At 44.4% G+C, this 21,854-nt stretch overlaps 1 protein-coding gene across 4 annotated transcripts in view; it reads right to left on the reverse strand.

The window, feature by feature from the left end:
- The window catches only part of DBNL (drebrin like), a 33,194-nt gene extending 12,277 nt beyond the window's left edge, over nt 1-20,917 (reverse strand). For 3 of the 4 annotated variants that reach the window (XM_063139231.1, XM_063139230.1, XM_063139229.1), the window contains exons 1-7: nt 20,698-20,917; nt 17,286-17,341; nt 13,592-13,704; nt 11,885-11,959; nt 7,377-7,523; nt 3,494-3,571; nt 2,653-2,804 (exon numbers count right to left, since the gene is read on the reverse strand). In XM_063139231.1, coding sequence (XP_062995301.1) covers nt 2,653-2,804; nt 3,494-3,571; nt 7,377-7,523; nt 11,885-11,959; nt 13,592-13,704; nt 17,286-17,341; nt 20,698-20,780 — 704 coding nt within the window. In that variant the 5' untranslated portion in view covers nt 20,781-20,917. The remainder of the gene's footprint in view (nt 1-2,652; nt 2,805-3,493; nt 3,572-7,376; nt 7,524-11,884; nt 11,960-13,591; nt 13,705-17,285; nt 17,342-20,697) is intronic. The other variant, XM_063139232.1, reaches the window with a different exon arrangement.
- Between the last annotated feature and the right edge of the window lie 937 nt (nt 20,918-21,854).

Consider the following 21,854-nt stretch of genomic DNA (forward strand, 5'->3'; position numbering starts at 1 on the left):
ATTGTTCCAACAGAGATAGTGATTGTTGCTGCAACTGAAAGAGGGAAGTAAAACCATCTGTGGTGGGCTGACATTTCTTTAATCAAGTGCCTAATACGAAATGATTTGAGTAACATGGCGATTGAGATCTCTTTCTCATATTATTATTATTATTTATTTATATAGCACCATCAATGTACATGGTGCTGTACAGAGTAAAACAGTAAATAGCAAGGCCCTGCGGCATAGGCTTACAATCTAATAAAATCATAGTAAAACAATAAGGAGGGGAAGAGAATGCAAACAGGCACAGGGTAGGGTAAGCAGGCACAGGGTAGGGTAAAACTAACAGTATAAAGTCCGCACAACATCAAGTTTTAAAAGCTTTAGGAAAAAGAAAAGTTTTTAGTTGAGCTTTAAAAGCTGCGATTGAACTTGTAGTTCTCAAATGTTCTGGAAGAGCGTTCCAGGCGTAAGGGGCAGCAGAAGAAAATGGACGAAGCCGAGCAAGGGAAGTAGAGGCCCTTGGGCAGGCGAGAAACATGGCATCAGAGGAGCGAAGAGCACGAGCGGGGCAATAGTGTGAGATGAGAGAGGAGAGATAGGAAGGAGCTAGACCGTGAAAAGCTTTGAAGGTTAACAGGAGAAGTTTATATTGGATTCTGAAGTGAATTGGAAGCCAATGAAGAGATTTCAGAAGCGGAGTAACATGGTCAGAGCGGCGACCCAAGAAGATGATCTTTGCGGCAGAGTGGTGAACAGAAACCAACGGACTGATGTGAGAAGAAGGAAGGCCAGAGAGAAGAAGGTTGCAGTAGTCCAACCGAGAAATAACCAGCGCATGAACAAGCGTCTTGGCAGAAGAGACAGACATATATATTGTGGAGATGGTATAGTACTGAATCTTTAAGAGAGCAGGGATTAGACCCAGCTGAAGGCTGGGCAATCTATAAGGGGAGATTGGGGATAGCATTTGAGAGGGCTTAGTCAGGCATACGGCTATGCTGCCGGCCTTGCAAGGCATAGTTTAAATAAAGGATTTATATTTGTACTTTTACCTTGCCTCCTTTCGAATTTTATCATTGAACCCACCAGAACCTTTTCTTCAGAGTCCAGGTGAGCCTCCAATTGCATTCCCTGCCTGGATTCGGATGTTTGAAAACTACTTGTTGGCAGGTCAGCAATAAGGAACTTTCTCAAGCAAGAAAATGTGCGTTGCTTACTCATTGCTTGGAAGTTGAAGGACAACGGATATTTTACAACCTTCTACTTGCTGCCAATAAATATGAGACTGCATGTATCGCTTTAAAGAACTTTTTTGTGCCAAAAGTGAATGTGGTAGCTAACCTCTTTTTGGATACATACATACATACATACATATATACATACATATATATATATGTGTGTGAGAAGAGAGTCAACAGGATATGCACCATGGGTATCTAGCCTGAACAACAAGCTTTTGCTGACAGTTGCGCTAACAAGCAATCTCTGGCAATTGGGGCTCCTCTTTGTTGGGATACAAAAGATTTGTTCATCAGAGGAGCAGCTTTGTTCTTGCGAGATGTTTGGGCACCAGACACCTTACTGGTGCTGGAGACAAGTAGAACAAGGCAGAAAAACTCGTAAGTTCCCCAAAATGAAACGCTGCTCCTCAGCTGCTGAAATGGCGTCTCTCTATCCGATGAACTTCGGTTTGCCAAATCAGAATCCAGCAAAATATGCGACTCTCATCAGATTAAAACATGCACCAGCTCTTTAGCTCTTACTCTTACTTGTACAAAGCAGATTTGTATTTCAGAGCATTTACAATCACTACAAATATGAGGTTGGGGCGAGAAGTACCCCCAAGTCGGGTTACAAGCAACTAAGCGTATGCAACAAGACAGTTCTTACAGTTGTAGGAAAAGCAACGCGTCAGAGAGACTGGTGTGGGTTGGTGCACGGATGACTTCCTGTAACAACGGTATTCACAGGAAATGAACTTAGGCAAATAAAATAAAAAGCTGAACCTGTTTACTTGGGTTCACAGCCCGCCTGCATGCCTCACCATTCAGGGCTTCCTGTGTGGTTTTGCGTGGGTTGAGGGAGAAGGGGCAACAATATGGATGAGCAAAGATCAGCACTACAGAGAAAATTAGCTCCATAAATCCCGAGTCTTGAGACACACAGACTGAAACTGAAGATGGAGGGTTCCATCACAGGAGATTCTAGAAGTGCAGATTCTAGAAATTCTCAGGCTGGGAATGTCACCAGTAGGAATTATTCAGGAGCGTGCCCCTGGTGTATTATTATACTTTAACAACACAAGTATGAAGGTCATTCTCTCCCACACCAGCAGAATCATACTTCAAAGCTTCACTTTCCGCAGTGGAAGCAGCTGAGCTTTTTGGAGTTCAGAAGCATTTTGTAAAGATAAGCGCAGGCCCTAGTCCTGTAACATTCACATGGATACACAGCTGAAGAATTGAGCTCTGGTCTGCCATTCCTTCCTCTGCTCTTTACCAAAATGAAGGAACGCCAAGGATTTTAAGAGCACAATCCTATGCATGTTCAGACAGAAAGAAGCCCTACAATTCCCATGCTGGGAGTTGCAGGACTGAGCCCTAGGTGTGTTTGCTTAACTCAAGCAGTGGTCGAACAAGGCGTCCACGAAAAATCTAATCTACTCACTTCTGGGCATCAATCTCATTAGCCCGCTCCTTAAATCTTCGCTCACGTAAAGTTGCTTCCTGCATCTCCCGCTCCCGGCGTTCTTTTTCCAGGTGGTGGCGCTCTTCCTCCGCTTTCCGCTTTTCTTCTAGCCGGCGGTTCTCCTCATCTTTCTGAAAGAGCGAGCACAAGACGCCTGAATCAGGAACAGCCGAAATTAAGATGATCTTTACCATACCAGACGTGTATCACTCACGCTACAGCACATAAGACCAATTCTGGCCCGCTTGCATCGGCTGCCTGTATGCTTCTGAGCCCAATACAAAGTGCTGGTTTTAACCTACAAAGCCTTACACAGCTTGGGACCACAATACCTGACAGAATGCTTCCCCCAACCTGAACATACCCGGACACCATGATCAACATTTGGGGAGGCCCTCCGAGTGCCTCATCCAAGGGAGGCTCGGAGGGTGGTGACAAGGGAGAGGGCCTTTTCAGCGGTGTCCCCCTGACTATGGAATGAGCTTTCCACTCAGGTCTGCCCGGCACCAACACTGTCATCTTTTTGGTGCCAGGTTAAGAATGTCCTCTACTCCCAGGCATTTAATGCCATATGATGGGACACTTATACTGGCCATCTAAACAAGTCTAGAATTCTATTGAAACTGTTTCAGTTGTTTAAATTGCTATAAATTTTTATATTTATAGTTTATGCTGTATTTTATGCTGCATTTTACTGGCTTAAAAATACTATAAGAAATCAAGCATGCCATGAAAATATGAGAACTGTAAGACCACCTGTAGCAAAAACAAACAAACAAGGTACCTCAACCACTCAGAAATGTCTGAATTAAATACATACCTCTGCTTTGGCCCAAAAGCTATCTTTGCTGATTCTTTTGATCTCAGACATGGCATTTGTTTTCTGGTAGACTGAGCCCTGTTGAATAAGAGAATCAACACCACTTAAAAAATCAGTTTTAATTGCTATTAAATAAAATACCACTGAGCTGGTGAACAAGCTACACTTCTTGGAATCACCTTACACAGAACTAGGTAATGATTTACAAAATACTTCTTTATTCTACAGAAACTATTACAGAGGCTATTCAAATTGAGTCTATTCCCAAACTCTGCAAAGGCCTTATGCAAATGTGAGTTCAGAGTGCATTAAGCCATTTGGCCTGTTCAGACAACACGCTAAGCCATGGTTAGGCCACTAACCTTTTTGCAGCAAATGGTTAGTGTGTTTAAACCCATGGTTACATAGCCACCATGGTTAGGAATAGTTCACATGACATGCTCAATTATGGTTCACAAGACACGCTAAACCATAATGATTAGCTCAAAGTGTTTAACCGCTATGGCTTAGTGTGTTGTCTGAACTCGGCCACTGTATAACTACCATTACACGGAACTACCAGCATTGCAAACCCATAGGTAGTTTTACAAGCCAGCCTGTCAGATATGGGGCTATAGGTATCAGACGAGTCTGAGAAGTTGCACGCTCAGAAAGAATGGTTACATAATCCATTTGAAAAAGCTGACTACATAGCTAAGGCTCAAAGGTGTTTTCCAGACAGGGAACGTAAAGAGATCCACAGGCAGAAACCGGAACTTGGATATTGTGTTAGCAAAATGAGAGGGACAAATTATTGAAAAGGGGAAGAACAGAGGTTGGTTTTACAAGGGAAATGGAGCAGAGGAACTTCAAATGAAGTCCATCTATGGCAGAGAAGAACCTCAGGACCATGGGCCAAATCTGGACCACTTGGGGTTCACAATCCAGCCCTCTGGGATTCCCCAGTTGGCCATGCCTGTGTCCTCCAGCCCCACTCCCTTTCTTCCAACCACTGATCTTTGGATGGTTTCTTGATGTTTGTGCAGTTTCCCCCCCATTCCAACCAGTTGAAATGCTTCTCTTAGGGGCTTAGTTACTGCTAGTAAAAGCTCTAAGCTGGTGTTTTGGTCCTAGACCTTTTACCTTTGGCCCACCCACCCCTGGAATGTGGCCTCCAAGCATTTCTCTGAATTGAATTTGTCTCTTGGGTCGTGTACTCGTGCTCTACAGCAAGAGGAGGAATGAAGGATTTGTAACACAAAGAACTTCACTGATCCATAATCAAGAGAAAGAAAGAAGCACAGAAAGGAAAGACACAACACAGATAAGATTTTTTTTAAAAAAATTCAGGCAGCCACACTGTTTTATTTGAAAAAATAAATAAATCCAGATAGCAACAGTTCTTTTATCAGGATCACGTAGGAGTCACAAAGCAAGCAACACAGACTCTCAGTTTTGCATTGGGGGAGGTGTCTTGCTCCAGGAAGCAAGTTCTGAGTTGTGTCAACTCTACTCCTTTTCTGCAAGCTTCTACAGAGTTCCAGCATTTCTCCTCCTACAATCACCTTTCGCAGCACTTTCTTCCAACAAGCAGAACTTCACCCAAGGACCATATCAAGATGTCAACACAACAAACAAAGCTTCTTAATCACAGAGAAATTATTAACTTTAAAGCCCACTAAAACTGAATACCAATTCAAAATTCAACTTGTTTATAATTCAAATTAGTAGATACTGAATAGCCCTGAGGCAAGTGGGGCAGAAAATTAGCAAGGACCAGGCACAAGACAAAGAGGAATGCAACATCTATAAACACAGTCAGGTAAGGATTTCCAGGTATATAACCCGTTAGCATGTAAGATGCTTCAATTTAACAGGCAACCATGCTTAAACCTGAGATTTTAGAAGGATATTACCATATAGAAATAAGACAGAAGAGGATGATTAACCATGCCGAATATGCACTGCTGGAACAGGACCTCAGAAAGCAAATTAGAGGCCTTCAAGACTCAAATTACACCAGTTTTTGCTGCTATAAACAGGTTATTAATTGGTTTTCTGTTTTGTTTGGATTTGCAAAGCCATCTTGGTCCATGACATGAAAGAGCATGATTTTTAGAATTTTATTTTGTTTGAAATTTAATGATTTCCTCACAATTACTCCAGTTTAGGGCCAGAACATTTACATTCCAGGGCATTCCAGTGAAAGACAGACCCAGACCCTCTCAACCCACACTGCTTTACGCAAAAAGGACTGCATGACTGATCGACAAAGTGTAGTTTTACTAGCGTAACACCTCAGCAGTTCTCTATTTATAAGCATATCAGTTAGAGAGATTCGGTTTAAGAAAGATGATAAGTGGAAGTCCAAGTGGCTTCCCAAGCAGTCTTCAAATGTTTAATTTAAGTCCACTTCTCACGCCTTTGTAAACAGAGGCCGCATGGAAATCTTGAGAGAATGAACTAACTGATATAATACACCCTTAAGAGTTAGATTGCATTGTAGCAAGAAAATTCAAGTGATGTCAAAGGGCGAGTTGCCCGAATGGCAAAACAACTCCTGGATAAAAAGTATCTGAATTGAAGGTATTTGGTACAGAGACGTCATGTACCAGTATTAGCTATTGCTAATACCCCAACTTTGGCGTAGGTTCTTGAGAAGGTGGTGGCAGGCCAATTTCAGGCCCTCTTGGAGGATACATATTATCTAGACCAGTGGTTCCCAAAGTGGGCGGTACTGCCCCCTTGGGGGCGGTAGGATTGCACAGGGGGGTGCTAAGAGGCAAGGGGACAGCAGGGGGGGCGCTCGAGGTGTTGTTTTCCGAGAAGCGCCTCTCCAGCAGGTCTTAAAACCCAGGGACATTTTTATGGGAGAAGGTAGTTTGGTCCCAAGCCATATAGGGGAAGAATCCACACATGTATTAATACCATTTAAGAAGAGTCCTTTTAACGGTGAATTGAAATATTTCAAAAGCACCAAAACGCTAATGAAGAGACATACCCTGCTTGGTGTGCCCCGCCACGCCGGCTGCAAAACAGAGGCGTTTGCTCTCTTTTCCCTCCCTCCCTTGGCAAGCCTGTGGCAAGTGCTTCGGAGTTTGAATAAATATTCAATTCATTGTTACTGTTTTGAATTTTATTGTTATTATCTTCCTTAGTGGGTCGTTGAAAACCGCTATTCTGAATAATGATTTTTATAGTGTAGGGTAGGGGGCACTGGGCATGAGTTTGTGGAACCAAGGGGGCGGTGACCTGAAAAAGTTTGGGAACCACTGATCTAGACCCATTTCAATTGGGTTTCAGGCCTGGTTATGGGACTGAGTCAGCCTTGATCACCTTGATGGATGACTTTTATCAAGGGAGACATAGGAAGTGCAACCCTTTTGATCCTACTTGATCCCTCATCCTCTTTGGATGCCATTGCCTGGGCTTTGTTCCTGGACTGATTTTGCAAGTTGGAGGTTCTACTCCACTGGGGTTAGTTTGCAAAAGTAACAACGTACGTCTATTCTGCACGTTACAGCTACCATACCGTAATATCAGCTTCAGATTCATTTTCGCTGAAATACAAAAAAAGATCCCAGTAGCCCAACTAGTCAGAGCCAGTGTGGCGTAGAGGCTAGAGTGTTGGACTGGGAAGCAGGTGATCCAAGTTCTAGTCCCCACTTGGCCACAGAAGCTCACTGGGTGACTTTGGGCCAGTCACAGATTCTTAACTCAACCTACCTCACTGGATTGTTGCTGTGAGGATAAAAATGTAGAGGAGGAGGATTATGTATGCCGCCTTGGGTTCCTTGGAGGGAAAAAGGCAGGATATAAATGCAATAATAAATAAATAGCTCACTACTGGATTCTTGTCCCGTCTGCCACAAACTGGCCCTACCAAAAGCTCAGGGGAACTCACCACAGGAGCTTGAGGGCCTGAATCCTGGAACTTGCTGCCTTCTTTGTGAAAGTTGTAGTTCGCCCCTGAAGCCTTAGATACTTTCTCCATGATAGCATCTGGTTCCACATCCTCGTCAGCCCGAGCATTTATTGTCACATGAGCACCCTGGGAGGAAAAAGAGATGTAGAGAAACGACAGCTAAGAGGACAGGACAGCATCTTAACCATCCCACGAAGATTTCTTATTCATAGCCAAATACAATCTGTTGACTTTGTTTTCTGCCTGACCTTTCAATATAACAGGGTCACCAAGGTAGCTTACATAGAATACAATTACACTGGGGCTACTCTATCCCCGCAAACATATAACATAGATGAAGCAGCCACCTTGCTGAAGCTAAGCAGGCCTGGGGCTGGTCAATGTTTGGAGGCGCGACCACCCGGGAACCATATGTAACCACCTTGAGTTCCACCATGAAAGAAAGGTGGGATATAAATGTAAAAATAAATAATATTGCTTTGGGGGTGCATTCCCTGCCCACCAAACCCTGGGCTGTTGCATCTGTTCCCCCATCACTTTGCATCTCATCTCATGTCCCAATTGGGTGGACAATAGCTTGGCTCCTTACTGCCTTTGCCCTCTCCCCATCCTAGGAGTATTGGTCTTCTCACTGTCCAGGGGCAGAGAGAGGATTCAGGTACAGTTGCTGTGCTTTGCGCGAGCTGCTAAGCAGTAGAAGTCAGATGCTTTGCTGCCTGCCTGTGAACTCCATAACAACTATGGCAGCTGTGCACACAATGGTACTGCTGAGAAATTATTGTACTGGAAAAAGCAGTTAGAGACTCAAAAACAAACAAAGAGGGATCAGCACATTCTAGCAGCTAGCGGTATTTAAAAACTGCTCCTTTTTTCTTTTTCTGCATCCTGCAAAAGCGGCAGGCCTCAACCAGCTAGACGCAACAAAACAGAGTTTAAATTGACCAACAGCCCACAAATTACAGCCTAGGGAATGGGCAAGTATAAGAAAAGTGACAGTAAGTTTAAAAAGGTGGGGGAAAGGAAATCTGAATTAAAAATAGGACTCCTCCCCCCCCCCATATCAGAACTCGTTTTTCAAAAGCATAATGTGAACGGAAGGAAACTTTAATAAGAGGACCAACAGTACATGAAATAATTTGGAATTTGGTGTTTGTAAGCCATATGGCAGATTGTCTTATTTTATTCTGTACAGCGCCATGAAAATTGATGGTGCTTTATAAATAAATATTAATATTATTAATAATAATTTGGTATTGTGGGCTACACAGTTGAGAGCCAGATAAATGCAACTACATTATTCTCTTATTTATTTATTTATTTATTAAACATTTGCATGCCACCCTACATGACTGGGATCTCAGGGCGGTGTACAGACACCCACAAAAAAGGTGTTTCTGTTTACAGCTCCCAAACCAAAGACAGTCTTAGGTGGGGTTTTGCAGTGGTCAGGGAGCGATCTTTTGCCTCCAGCATTCCCTCACAGCTCCCAACTTATCCCTATCCATCTTCCTCTCTTTCAGCAGCTGGGAATCCTTGCCAAAACTCTGCAAAAACAAACATACAAAACACCAAAACCTGACAAAACTCCCGAAATTAAGCGGATTTCTTATATTTAGGCATATTGTATTGTGGGCAAAGGACGTGGGGTCTCTTGGCCAGCAATATTTCAGCTAACATTGCACAGCTAGGAAAACCTGGGCCAGGGCAGGTAACGAGTATTTGGAAGGTCCAAATCTCTGCTCGAATATGCTTATTATTTCTTATAATCAATTATATCCTGCTTTTCGGTGCAATCCTGTGGTCTCTGGGAGGGTGTCCCAGGAACCAGAGGAATTTTTTTATTTATTTATTTGGATTCCCCTCCCCAAACCATACACACTCCTATGACCGGGACATGGACCCTGAAATCCGATCGTGCCCCACTTTCCCTCGTAGCCACCATGGAAAGAACTGTGACGGTGCTTTCCAAGGTGGCAAAAGCAAGTTATTATTATTATTATTATTTATTTATATAGCACCATCAATGTACATGGTGCTGTACAGAGTAAAACAGTAAATAGCGAGACCCTGCCGCATAGGAAGGGAGAGAACAGGACAGGATACACTCTATCCTGTGGCCTCTTAAGCCCTGGAAGTTCGATTCCACTAGACAGGCTCAGAAGCCCATCTATATATGCTTGCCCGAGATTTGAGATCTGTTGGAGGAGCCCTCCTCTGCACCCCACCAGTGGGAGACATACATTATGGTGGGACATGGGACGGAGCCTTCTCTGTTGTGGCACCCTGGTTGTGGAATGCCCTCCCCTTGGAGGCCCGACTGGCACAGACACTGGCTTTGTTTCGCTGCCAAGTTAAAATGTGGCTTTTTATCAAAGCCTTTGAGGGCTAAATTAGCCTAAAGCTACACATAGTTCTATCTGTTTTTATTGGTTTTAATTTCTTTTTACTGGTATCAGTTTGTTAATGGTTTAATACATTTTTAGCTATGTAAATTATTTACTGTTTTATACTGTTTGAATCGATTTTATCTGTATGCCGCCCTGAAATCTCAATGATATAGGGTGGGATACAAATATTTTAATAAATAAATCTAGAGGATTAATTAAAAAAAGGAGGTTGGACAAGCAAAAATTGGCTCCATTGCTCCTTTTGACCTGTGGGCAGCAGCCAAGCAAGGCAGGGAATACTGAGAAGCCTCAGAGACAGGACTATGGCCTGAAGCAGCTTAACAATTAAAAGGGCAATTAAGAATAGAACATGCACGTGCTACCTCTCTTGCTTCCTTCAAATCTCTCCTTAAAACCCAGCACAACCCTGATTCTAGGCATGTTTAGCCTGGAGAAGAGAAGATTGAGGGGAAACATGATAACACTCTTCAAATACTTGAAAGGTTGTCACACAGAGGAAGGCCAGGATCTCTTCTCGATCCTCCCAGAGTGCAGGACACGGAATTATGGGCTCAAGTGACAGGTAGCCAGATTCCAGCTGGACATCAGGAAAAACTTCCTGACTGTTAGAGCAGTACAACAATGGAACCAGTTACCTAGGGAGGTTGTGGGCTCTCCCACACTACAGGCCTTCAAGTGGCAGCTGGACAGCCATCTGTCAGGGATGCTTTAAGGTGGATTCCTGCATTGGGTTTGAACCCAATGGCCTTATGGGCCCCTTCCAACTCTACTATTCTATGATTCTCATCCCCTACAGCCTTCCTCAACCTGACACCCTCCAGATATTTTGAACCTCAGCTCCCAGAATTCTTGACCATGCTGCCTTGGGAAATGAAGTCGAAAACATCTAGAGCCCTCCAGGTTGGCAAAGGCTGCCCTACTTTAACTCAGCCTGTAACTCAGCCTAAGCACATGCAACTAAAAGAACCGCATATTGCGCCCTTGTTTTCCCCACCGCCTCTCCCTTCCTCTGTTTCTTCTGCAGCCAATTTTAGATTGTAGGCTCCTCAGGGCAGGGACCTGCCCTCTTATACTCTTAGTAAGGAATCACGCGCCACCGGTGGTGCTATATAAATAACGAAAAACAGCAGCAAAGGTATAGCAGCAGCAGATAACAAGAGCAGCCAGCTAAAAGGGGGCAGCAACAGTCAATGCAGAAAGGTGTGGCAGTCAGCCATTCAAAAAGACACATCTTAGCCAGGCAGAGAACAGGATAGAGCAAGGTGAACTTGCCTGAAGAGGGTATTCCATAGCCATCTGCCCCATGTAAAAAATCTACAAACTTTGCCCCTGGGCAGCTTGAGCAAATCTCTTAGCCTAGATCAATAACCATATATCGTAATCCATCCCCGATGGACTGGGATGTGGGCCAGGAAATAAGCAACATATGAACGCAGGAAAGGTTAGAACAGCTCAACCGGGCCGGGTGTGATGTCTAGAAACGATATGGATGACTGCCAAGCATGCTCACTTTTGTACAGCTGGGTATCGTTCAGGACTGACTTAATGGCTTTAGACTGGTTAGCGGCTAACTGAAGTCAGTGGAATGTACGTCACGCTCCGCCTGCCAGGAGGAGACAGATTTGCAGATTGGAATCCAGCCCGAAAGAGAAGCCGGAGTTTTGCAACAGCCTTACGGAGCTGATAGGCAGGGGCGGGTACTGTGGCATCAGACAGATGTTTTGGACTATAACTCCCATAATCCCTGATCATTGGCCATGATGATAGGAGTTGGTGAAGAAGGCAGATGCTGTTGCAAGCATGGCATGGATTATCGGGGGCTCTGTATACTCCCCACTGCTCAATTTCTATACAGATATTACACAGCATTATTTGCTCTCTCCCCACAAGGAAACTGACCCTGTAAGCGTCTGCCCCAGAAAACTTGCTACCACTCAGGAAAAGAGGACAAATATATCTATTTTTCACTGCGCTTCCAACAGGACTCGATGTTCATAAAAGACGGCAGAACCATTTATGTGGGAGGGCATTCAGCTGAAAGAAAAAGGGATTATGCAGAATAAAATGAAGATTAAATACCTTCAAGAAGTTTGCCACAGAGCTGACATGGTTGGCGCAGGCTCCCTTTCTCAAATCATTAACGCCTTCACCAAACTACCAAGAGAAAACATCAGGCGTTTAACACGGGGGAAACTCGCGTCAAGGGTTATGATGTATTTTAACAAATGGGGTCGCCAACTTCCACATGGAAAAGGGAAGACAGAAGGGGAAGAAACGCCTCCTATGGTGTTGCAGAAGAGATCAGAATACAACGGCACTTTCCCACGAATCGTTTGTGGTAACTATTTGTAGCAAACCATTTATCATTGCAAGAACCGGCTCCTAAGCTTTAAGCCAGGAAAAATGGTATGAAAAGAATGCACGGCACTCTGGAATATGTAGCAAAAAGACGATCGTTTGGGAAGACAGAATTTTAAATACAATTGGCTTTAAAATACTAAATTCTCGCAAGCTGAAATGCCCTAAAGTGCAGGTAAGAAAATTGGTGCCCTCCATATGTTTTGGACTAGAGCTCCCGTAATTTCTGACCATAAGTCATGCTGTTTGAGGCTTATGGACGTTGTAGTACAACGTTTCTGGAGGGCACCAAGTTGTCTATTCCAGCTCTAAAGGATGTCTACCAATCTTAACGTTAATAATCTAAACACCCCAGCTACTTTAACCATGTTTTACTTACCAATAAAAGTGAACCAAAAAAGCAGAACATGAATGACCTCAGCTAACATTTCATGTTTATCTAGTTCTTCCAAAGAAGTCTTAAGAGGTCTGCCAACTGCTACTGGTGAAGCTGAGCTAACCGCCTACAACTTTTGCTCTACTTTCTGGAAGTTTGTTTTCCTTCTAGTCAGTTTATGATCACGTGTTTACTCTTTCACTGAGGTTTCCTGAGCGGTCCATGTTTGGCAATAAATGTATCTATATTTTTTTGTTTTCTAAAAATATTTAGGAATGTGATCTGAATGAATACGAATAATAAAATACTTGATTTTTTTTTACACCTTTGCTCAGAATGTTAAGATTCAGTAAGATAAACTGAATCAACTGCCTTACACTGGATCACAACCCCAGTATCACTGGCTTCATCATGAGTCAGACAATGGCCCCATTCAGAAGACACCTTAAACCACAACTTTAACCAAGGTGGTTAAGCCAGAAAGCCAGGCCGTGTTCAGAACACATCTTAAAGCATGGCTTTAACTGCGGTGAAAAAGGCAAAAAGCCTTATTCACCATGGTTAAAGCCATGATTTAAGGTGTCTTCTGAACACGCCCCTGTTTTCTTGCTTAACCACCTTGGTTAAAGCTATGGTTCAAGGTGTCTTCTGATCGGGGCCACACAGTGATCCATCCTCCTTACCCACATGGGGATTAGTACCATCCAATCCCAGTTTGTTACAAAACAGTGAACTATAGCCTGGCATGAACTGGGATTGGAAGGTTCTAATCTCCATGTGTAAGGGAAGAAAGGAGAGAGCGTGCAGGAGCCCAAGACACTCCCTCATAATGCCAGATTCTGGATTGTCATTACATCTGAACAGCGCTACTAATAAGTGTGATGGGGAAGGAATTTCTAGTTCAAAGGACGGATCTATATCTACCCCGTGAATGTTCAAACACTGGCAGTATACTTTGAAAGGGTTTCGTTACCAGGGAAAAGGTATTGTTATCTTCAAATGCAGTGACATCCATATGACTATGGAAGTTAAAGGAATCATATCCTACATACCCAATTGATGAGCACATATTTGGGCAAGCCGGAGTTGGGATCTTTCACCTTGCAGAAAGCATACATCACTTTCCCACTATTGAGTTCTTCCACCATCTCCTCCAGGCCACCATCTATATATCATTGTTTGACAAGAAGAATGAGAGGTAATAAAAGCAACCTACTAACTTGGTCCACTTAAACCAGTATACAAGGGCAGCACACCTCTAGGTTAGCACATTGAACAAAAAGGTACCTTCCATTTGCCTGAACAGTTGGGAGACACACAGGGCCTGTGTTAGCCCAGTGAAATGTTTGGCTCTCTTGTTCTTACAAGAGTTGACACCTATGCAACTCACAAATGTTTTTCAAAACTCCCCTCGGTGAAGCTTTCGAAACTACCCTCAGTTTCAAAAGCAGTTGCGATACAGCAGAGAAGGAGCTGCCATTCAAGAAAAACAAGCCTAAACCCCACTTGCATACAGAGAATTAGTTCCAAAGTTATGGAACCTGGCCATGAATTATATAAACCTATCAACACAGTTCATTTTCTACAACACTCAGAGGTAACGTTAGTGGGAAGAATGCTGGGTTTAGATATGAGTTTCCCATGTCCAAACCAAGGATTCTGTTGTTTGTTCAGCCACAAAGCTCACTGGATGGTGCTGGAGAAATCAAGGACTATAAACTATGTCATACTTTGGAAACAGGTAGAGAAACAACGAAGAGAAAATTGGAATAGCAGAGTCACCATCCTTCATGAATTTCTGCCAGAATAATAAAACTACTATAATAGGGGATGCCAAAAGAACAAGTTCTACACCTAGACTAGCCAAAGGAACACTTATAGCTTCTACTGGTGAACTGAACGAGCGAAAGAGGTCAAAACATCCGTCTAGAAATATTACTCCACCATAAAATATTCAGGAAGCACATTACTTAAGAAGGCACAAGCTCAAGATCTTGTAGTTCCCTCAATGCTCCTGCAGAAAATGCTTTGGGAACTCAGAGTTAGGAAGTAGGGCCTAACAGCTATAGGTACTAGGGAGACTCGGCAAACACTAGGATCCAGAAAATACTTATGGACACACTTAGGCGATACAGGCATTTAACATATTGAACTGTGGTTGAAAACAGCAACCAGTGAATCATTTCTTTCTTTCTTTATTATTTACTTATTTAAAACATTTATATCCCGCCCTATATCAATAAGATCTCAGGGCAGCGTACAGATAAAAGCATACAGTATAAAACAATAAATAGCTAAAAACAAATTAAATTTCTTTACCTTTCTTCCAGATATACAAGTTCTCTCATCCCTACCAAAATGTCTAACCGTTATATCGCAAGATAAATGTGCATTTATATTTTTGCAGTAGAACTTTAATACACGTGTTTAAGAATTTCCTAATTCTCTTGCTTGAGACTGGGATTATTGCTGCAAAAAAGATGGCACGTGCCAGCAAGCCTCCCAGGTGTACATGTGAAGCATTCCTATTCCACAATGGCATCCTGAACCTAAACAGGTATCCTCAGAAGCAAGGCCTGCCATGTTCAGTGGGACTTACTGCCATGAAGCAGGCATGCACACACAGAATTGCAACCTTAAAGAAGCACAGAGTGAAAACAGATATTCTTAAGGGTGGTGAAAATGGTTTCAACACACATACTCTGCTCTGAAAACAATGACTTGTAATACAGTGAGTGCATGTTGAAGCAACTTCCACCACACTTTAGAGTGCAAGTCTTTCCTTGTGTTTTGCCTACAATTTAATTTGCAACAGCTTCAAATCAAAACTCAGTTTTCCGCAACATGATTCTTCTCATCACCAAAGAAACCAGCTTTACTTGAGGAACTTCTTTGTACAATAAAAGACTCTCTTTAGGGTATTTTGTTTTGACAGTCACATAATTTGGTTCTCCGAAGTAGAAGCCATCTCGCCCCCCCTCTCCACCACTGCCCCCAAAAGTCAAAACTGAATAAGCTAACACCTCAGGACCCGGCCACAGCTGAAATTTCTTCCTCATTGGTCATCTTCCCCAAGAAAAACCACTAACGCTACTCAAGCTTTGTCAGCTACTTCTCTTTTTCTACAGCTTGAGGAAAGTTTCCAGATGAATTATATTCGACATGTAGGTTCTCCTTTTCAACAGGCTTTGTATCAAATTTTCCAGGAACTAGGGTCCTTCATTTATTTATTTATTTATTTATTTAGAGTATTTATATACCGCTCCCCATTGAAAAATTTCAGAGCGTTGTACAAGGTAAAATGAAAATAAAAACAGAATAAAACAGTTAAAACAAAACTTAAAAGAAGCAAAAACAGAAATCCAAGGCTGCATGTTAAAGAAAGGCTTCTTGGAATAAAGATGTTTTCAGGAGGCACCGAAAGGAGAAGAACAACACCTCTCATTTTTGCATTATGATTAATAAAACAGCCCGTAGGGAGGAACTTGCATCTGCCAGAATTCTCTTTCTACCTATTAGAAACGTAAGAGTCTGCTCTGTGCTAAAACAGATTTTGCTTAGTGGAATCATCAAGGGATGAACAAAGGCACAATTCTATGGCTCAATTTGGACTTCTCATTAATCCATAGTTTGCCCTAACCACAGATTAGAACTCAAACCATGGTTTGAGCTTCAAATTTTACAGGCACAACATGGTACAAAGGTATATGTCTGCTTTTGTCGGCTCATCAAACCACAATTTATTGGATTTCATTCTTTCTATTCAACACTCCTGTTGCTATGTTATGGCTGCAGTTTGCAACTCCACTTCAGACCCTGGTTTCTGATTAACGTTTGCTGGCTGATTAGAAACTACAGTTTTCCAAACAGACATCGTGACAAACCAGTTAATCTTCCTTATCCACCACAACACGTGATTGATGCCAGTATGCATAAATATTTGGGAAGAGATAATTTCATAAGGAACCAAAATGTGATTTTACACATTTATGCCAATGATTGCCAATATGGTGGTAAAAATGCAGTTACCAAGTAAATGCAAGAATATATTATTGCACATATGATAAGCTGCAGTAATACTCACCCCAATTCATCCTCCCTTACCTTTACTTTAAAGTGTGTTTTTTAAAACCCACCCAAAAAACCACCTCAGACACTACTAAAAAACAAGTGTACTTGTTAAGCTCTCTGAAATTGAGACTTTATACAGAATTCTTCATACACTGTATTTAGTGTTAAATCAAGCATCCTGCCTAGTCATTAACTTTTTTCCTGTACTCTTTCTGTTTTAGACTTGGGGAGGGTGAGGATTTAATTTCTAAATGACCATCCCCACTATTCACCTCTCTGTTCCACTTTCACCTAGTCCTGCAAACACGCTCAAGATACAACGTATTGCTTCCTCTCTGTTCACGGTCTGGAGGTGTATTTCCACTTTGCTTCCCACGCTCCATTTCACAGGGCTAGGTCTGAGCACTTCCCAGGATCCTCCATGTGTCTGAACAAGCAGCAACAGGCAGAAAATGAAAGTGTATGCAGAAAAGGAAGATGCTTCTAGGACAATATATCAGGCAAAAGGGCTAATTGGGTCATGGGACAAGTTGCATTTGGATCATGAGAAACAGGTAGCCAAGCAGACAATTCTAGATCCTATTGAATGAAACAATAGAACCTTCTATAGAAACATCCATTTAGCCAAAAATAAAATTCCCTGGCCACATAAAGTACACTTCAAAATGTACTCACCTCCAGTCCCAGCCACTCTCAAGTCATTGCTGTTCCCCTCATAAGTAAACAGAGCCCTGAAAATGATATATCAAAGGATGAGATTAAAATAAAACCGATTTTACTTCCTGACAACTGAAGATAACATTAACTAGATCTGATGAAATGGGCTCTAGTCCTCCAAAACTCACACCATAGTAAGTGTATTCATCTTTAAGGTGCAACAAGATCCACTTTTATTTAACTTGCATAATTGCATTGAGTCACAGACTCATTATCACCCCATCTCAATAGGCATTATCCCTGGATGTCTTAAGGGATCTCCCAGATGTGTATTCCTAAATCATCACCACCTCTCACATAATTTTCACTACAGCAACACCTTACTATCTCATCAAGTCTTATCCCTTCCTGACAAACTTCCCCTCTTCAGCTCCACGGGATGCAAAGTTAACAAATAATCCTATAAAATTCAAGTCCTACATAGTTACTACATCTCACTAGCCAAAATTCCCAAAGTGTTCCCAGGAGTGGGCAACTTCTGGCTCTCCAGATGTTTTGGCTTACAACTCCCATCAGCCCCAGCCAGCATAGCCAATGGGGAGGGAAGATGGAGGACCAGAAGTTGCCTTCCTCTGGTCCTCCAAATCTATGACTTGTTGCCAAACATACGCTGCATTTCTCATTACAGACTTACTCTTGAACCCCAATGCGTGGGTAGTTTATGTGACTGTGCCTTGAGCAAACCAGACTCTCTCTCTCTCCATATATGTAACAACCCTACATGGGCATAGCATGAGACTAGAGGAATAGATGTTGCACTGGTTATGTGTATACACACACAAATATATATAACCAGCGCAACATCTTTTCCACTAGTTTCATGCTACTCCCACGTAAGTTTGTTACTTTTTTCCTGGCAGGGGTCATATGTTTTCAACAAATGCAACACAGGCAGACATTCAATAGATAAAGTGTAAATGCCTGCTTAGTTTCTTCCTACTGTGGAGCTGTAAATGCATTCAAGCCCTGCCGTAAAGGTTAGGAGAAGGAACCACAAACCTTCCCTTAGGTCCAAATCTCCTGACCTCCTCACATCCTATGATACTGAACTCCACGTTCATCATGGCACCAAACAATCCACCTCCAAAACTCGTCAGTGTGTGCCTCCACCATTAACACCACCACAGCAAATGTGGAAAAGATACAGAGGCCGGGTTCAGACGACATGCTAATCAACCGGGGTGGTGGTGGTGGTGGTAATAGGAACAAAATGGAAAACAACCATTGATTAGCATGTTGTCCAAACCCGGCCACAGTGTATGGCTGTGTTTGTGTGTGCATTGCTTGGATTTACATTGCTTGTGATGAATTCTCACACAGCAAGGCACTGCGTGCTTATATATCCATGACAAAGGCAGTCTAAATCTATACTTGAGCTGCAATTTATATCATAACACAGTGCAAAGTCCTTTAGAAACCAAACCAAGCCTCACTGAAGCTTTGAGCAGAACTAGAAAAGGCAGTAAGCCTGTGTGCACCAGCTGCTGGGGAACATGGGTGGGAGGGTGCTGTTGCACCATGTCCTGCTTTGTCGGTCCCTGGTCGACAGCTGGTTGGCCACTGTGCGAACAGAGTTCTGGACTAAACGGAGCCTCGGTCTGATCCAGCATCGCACTTCTGGAAGTTTAGCAATCCACCACAGGACAATATTGAGCAGCCTCAAAGGGCTTTGCTTTCGTCGACACAACGCACATCCTTCCACATCAAAGAGAACCCCAAATGCTCTTGCTCTCTATCTACATCCCATGCCACGCAGTTGCCAGAATTTTCAACGACTCCTTTACCTCAGGCAATGTTTCAGGCCATGCATTGTCCATGGATCCCTCCTTTGCACAATGTACCCCAAGAGCAGTGTCGGGTCCAGGTTGGGGGTGGAAGGATTTGGGCAAGAAGTCCTCACCCACCCACCCACCCACCCACCCACCCACCCTTGAGTGCCTGCCTTCGCTGCCAATGTCACCACTGCTTATTTGCTTGCCTCCTTCTCCTCGATCCAATCTACACCACTGCCAGAAGAAGAAAGCAAGGCAAGGGGGTGTGTGTGTGCTATTCTATGCCTAGTGTTCTTGCCACTGCTTGCACACCTGAAGAGGGCAGGTAAACAGGCAGGAACAGCAAGGAGGAACAGGAGCAAAGGAATCCGGGGGGTCAGCAGTGAACTCCCTACTGGAACGTGGTTCCAGACAGATGTCAGATGATATCAAGCTCATATGCGGATCCTGCCAGAGACCCTTAAATCTTACACAAATCACTTACTCATCTCTGTCTCTTTCACACGGGCCTGTGCATACTAATGACCAAATCTGCATCTCTCTACACCTACAGCTTTAGGATCAGCCTGCTCCCTTACCAAGCCCCTCATCCTATGCTGCAATTTCTCCAGAATCCCCACATCTCTTATTACCCCCACATGTTCCAGATCATGCCCTACGTACCCCCACATCTTACACAAACTACACACCCACCTCATGCCCCCTTCTTCTCTCTGCTTCTGTGCATGTTAAAGCCAATCCCCCTGCATCTCCCCACACCAATGGCGACCAGCCCATGGGGCTGGCCCCACACCGTGTGCTGCTGCCTCCCCAGGGTCCTCACAACCCGGTCTTACACCCCAACTCATGTGCTGCTTCCCACAGCTGCCTTCTGCGCATGAACGTCCACCGAGAACCCCATAGCTTAGTCAAGCCACCTAAGAAGAGCCCTGCTGGATCAGACCAAGGATCCTTCTAGTCCAGCATTCTGTTCACCCAATGGCCAAGCAGCTGTTGACCCAGAACCTATAAACAGGACACGGTATAAGAGCACCCTCCCACCCATGTCCCCCAGCAACGGGCGTCATAGGCTTACTGTCTCCTGGAGGTAGCACATAGCCATCAGGACTAGTAGCCATTCATGGCCTTCTCTCCCCACCCCCTTCTCTCTCTGACACACACAGGTACATCTGCATCGGCTACACCCAGCCCCTGCCTCTCCCCACACCCACAGCCCCTCCCTCTCATCCAGCCCCACGCCATGTGCTAACGCCACCGCCGCCTCTCACAGCCCCATCTTGTTCCAGGCCGGGCAGTCGCCTCCCTCTTCCCCAAGACCCCTCGCATCTTACGCGAGCCTCATTCCCACACACCCTTTTTTGCCCAAATACACACCCAACTCTCTGCACGCCAGACCACCCACCCTGCTAGCCCTCCCTCCCACCTAGCTCGCCCCACACACAGGGCTTCCCTCACTCCCCTCAAGCCCTCGGCGGACACCCCACGAGTCACCCCCTACGGCCCGGCACTGAAACCCGGCCGACCCCAGCCCCCAGCCGACTACAGTGCGAGGGAACGAAGGCCGGGGAAAGGAGCCCCGGCCGAGGAGGGTCCCTCACCAGTCCGTGGGGCTCGCGGAGGCCACGACCCGGCCGTAGGCCTCCTGCAGCGCCGGCCCGTTCCGGCTCAGGTTCAGCGCCATGAAGACGGAGCTGGAGCTGCTGCTGCTGCCGTCGCCGCCCTCCTCCTCCTCCTCCCTTCTCGGCTCAGCCGCGGGCTCAACCTTCGCCGGCTTCCGGCTCCGCCCGGCCTGGCGCTCAGCACAGGAGACCTGCAGCGGCGGCGGCGGCGGCGGCTGCACCGGAGCGGCTGGGACAGCCCAAGAGGCGGGCGCAGCATCCCCGCCTCCTAGACGCGTCCATACATTAGGGCAACCCCCAAACCACCGCCTGTCTACTCGGGGGTAAGTCCAACCCCTGGAGTGGGGAGGCTTCCTCGCGAGGCAGTGTGCTCAGGGGCGCGCCGTTCACGTAAACTTAAAACGTAAATGAAGGAAGATATTTGAATGGACTGTCTGTCTGGGTGATTTCCCATGGGCTCAGCCATTGAGAAAACAAACAAAAGCAACGCCCCTCCCCCCACCCCGTGTGCAGACTTTATTTTCATGCCGCAACACTGTACTCACTTACCTGAGAGGAAGGCCCATTGAACTCAATGGGGCTTACTTAGGGTGACCATATGAAAAGGAGGACAGGACTCCTGTATCTTTAACAGTTGTATTGAAGAGGGAATTTAAGCAGGTGTCATGTGTATATATGGAGAACCTGCTGAAATTCCCTCTTCATCACAACAGTGAAAGGTGCAGGAACTATACTAGGGTGACCAGATTTAAAAGAGGGCAGGGCACCTGCAGCTTTAACTGTTGAGATGAAGAAGAAATTTCACCAGGTTCTCCATATATACAAATGACACCTGCTGAAATTCCCTCTTCATCACAACAGTTAAAGGTGCAGGAACTATACTAGAGTGACCAGATTTAAAAGAGGGCAGGGCACCTGCAGCTTTAACTGTAGATTTAAAAGAGGGAATCTAACTGTAGATTTAAAAGAGGGAATTTCACCAGGTTCTCCATATATACAAATGACACCTGCTGAAATTCCCTCTTCAATACAACTGTTAAAGATACAGGAGCCCTGTCCTCCTTTCCATATGGTCACCCTAGCTTACTTCTGAGCTGACACACGTAGGATTGCACTGTGGAGCCAAGCAACAACTG

This window comes from Elgaria multicarinata, chromosome 12, assembly GCF_023053635.1.
Source record: "Elgaria multicarinata webbii isolate HBS135686 ecotype San Diego chromosome 12, rElgMul1.1.pri, whole genome shotgun sequence".
Taxonomy (NCBI): Eukaryota; Metazoa; Chordata; class Lepidosauria; order Squamata; family Anguidae; genus Elgaria; species Elgaria multicarinata.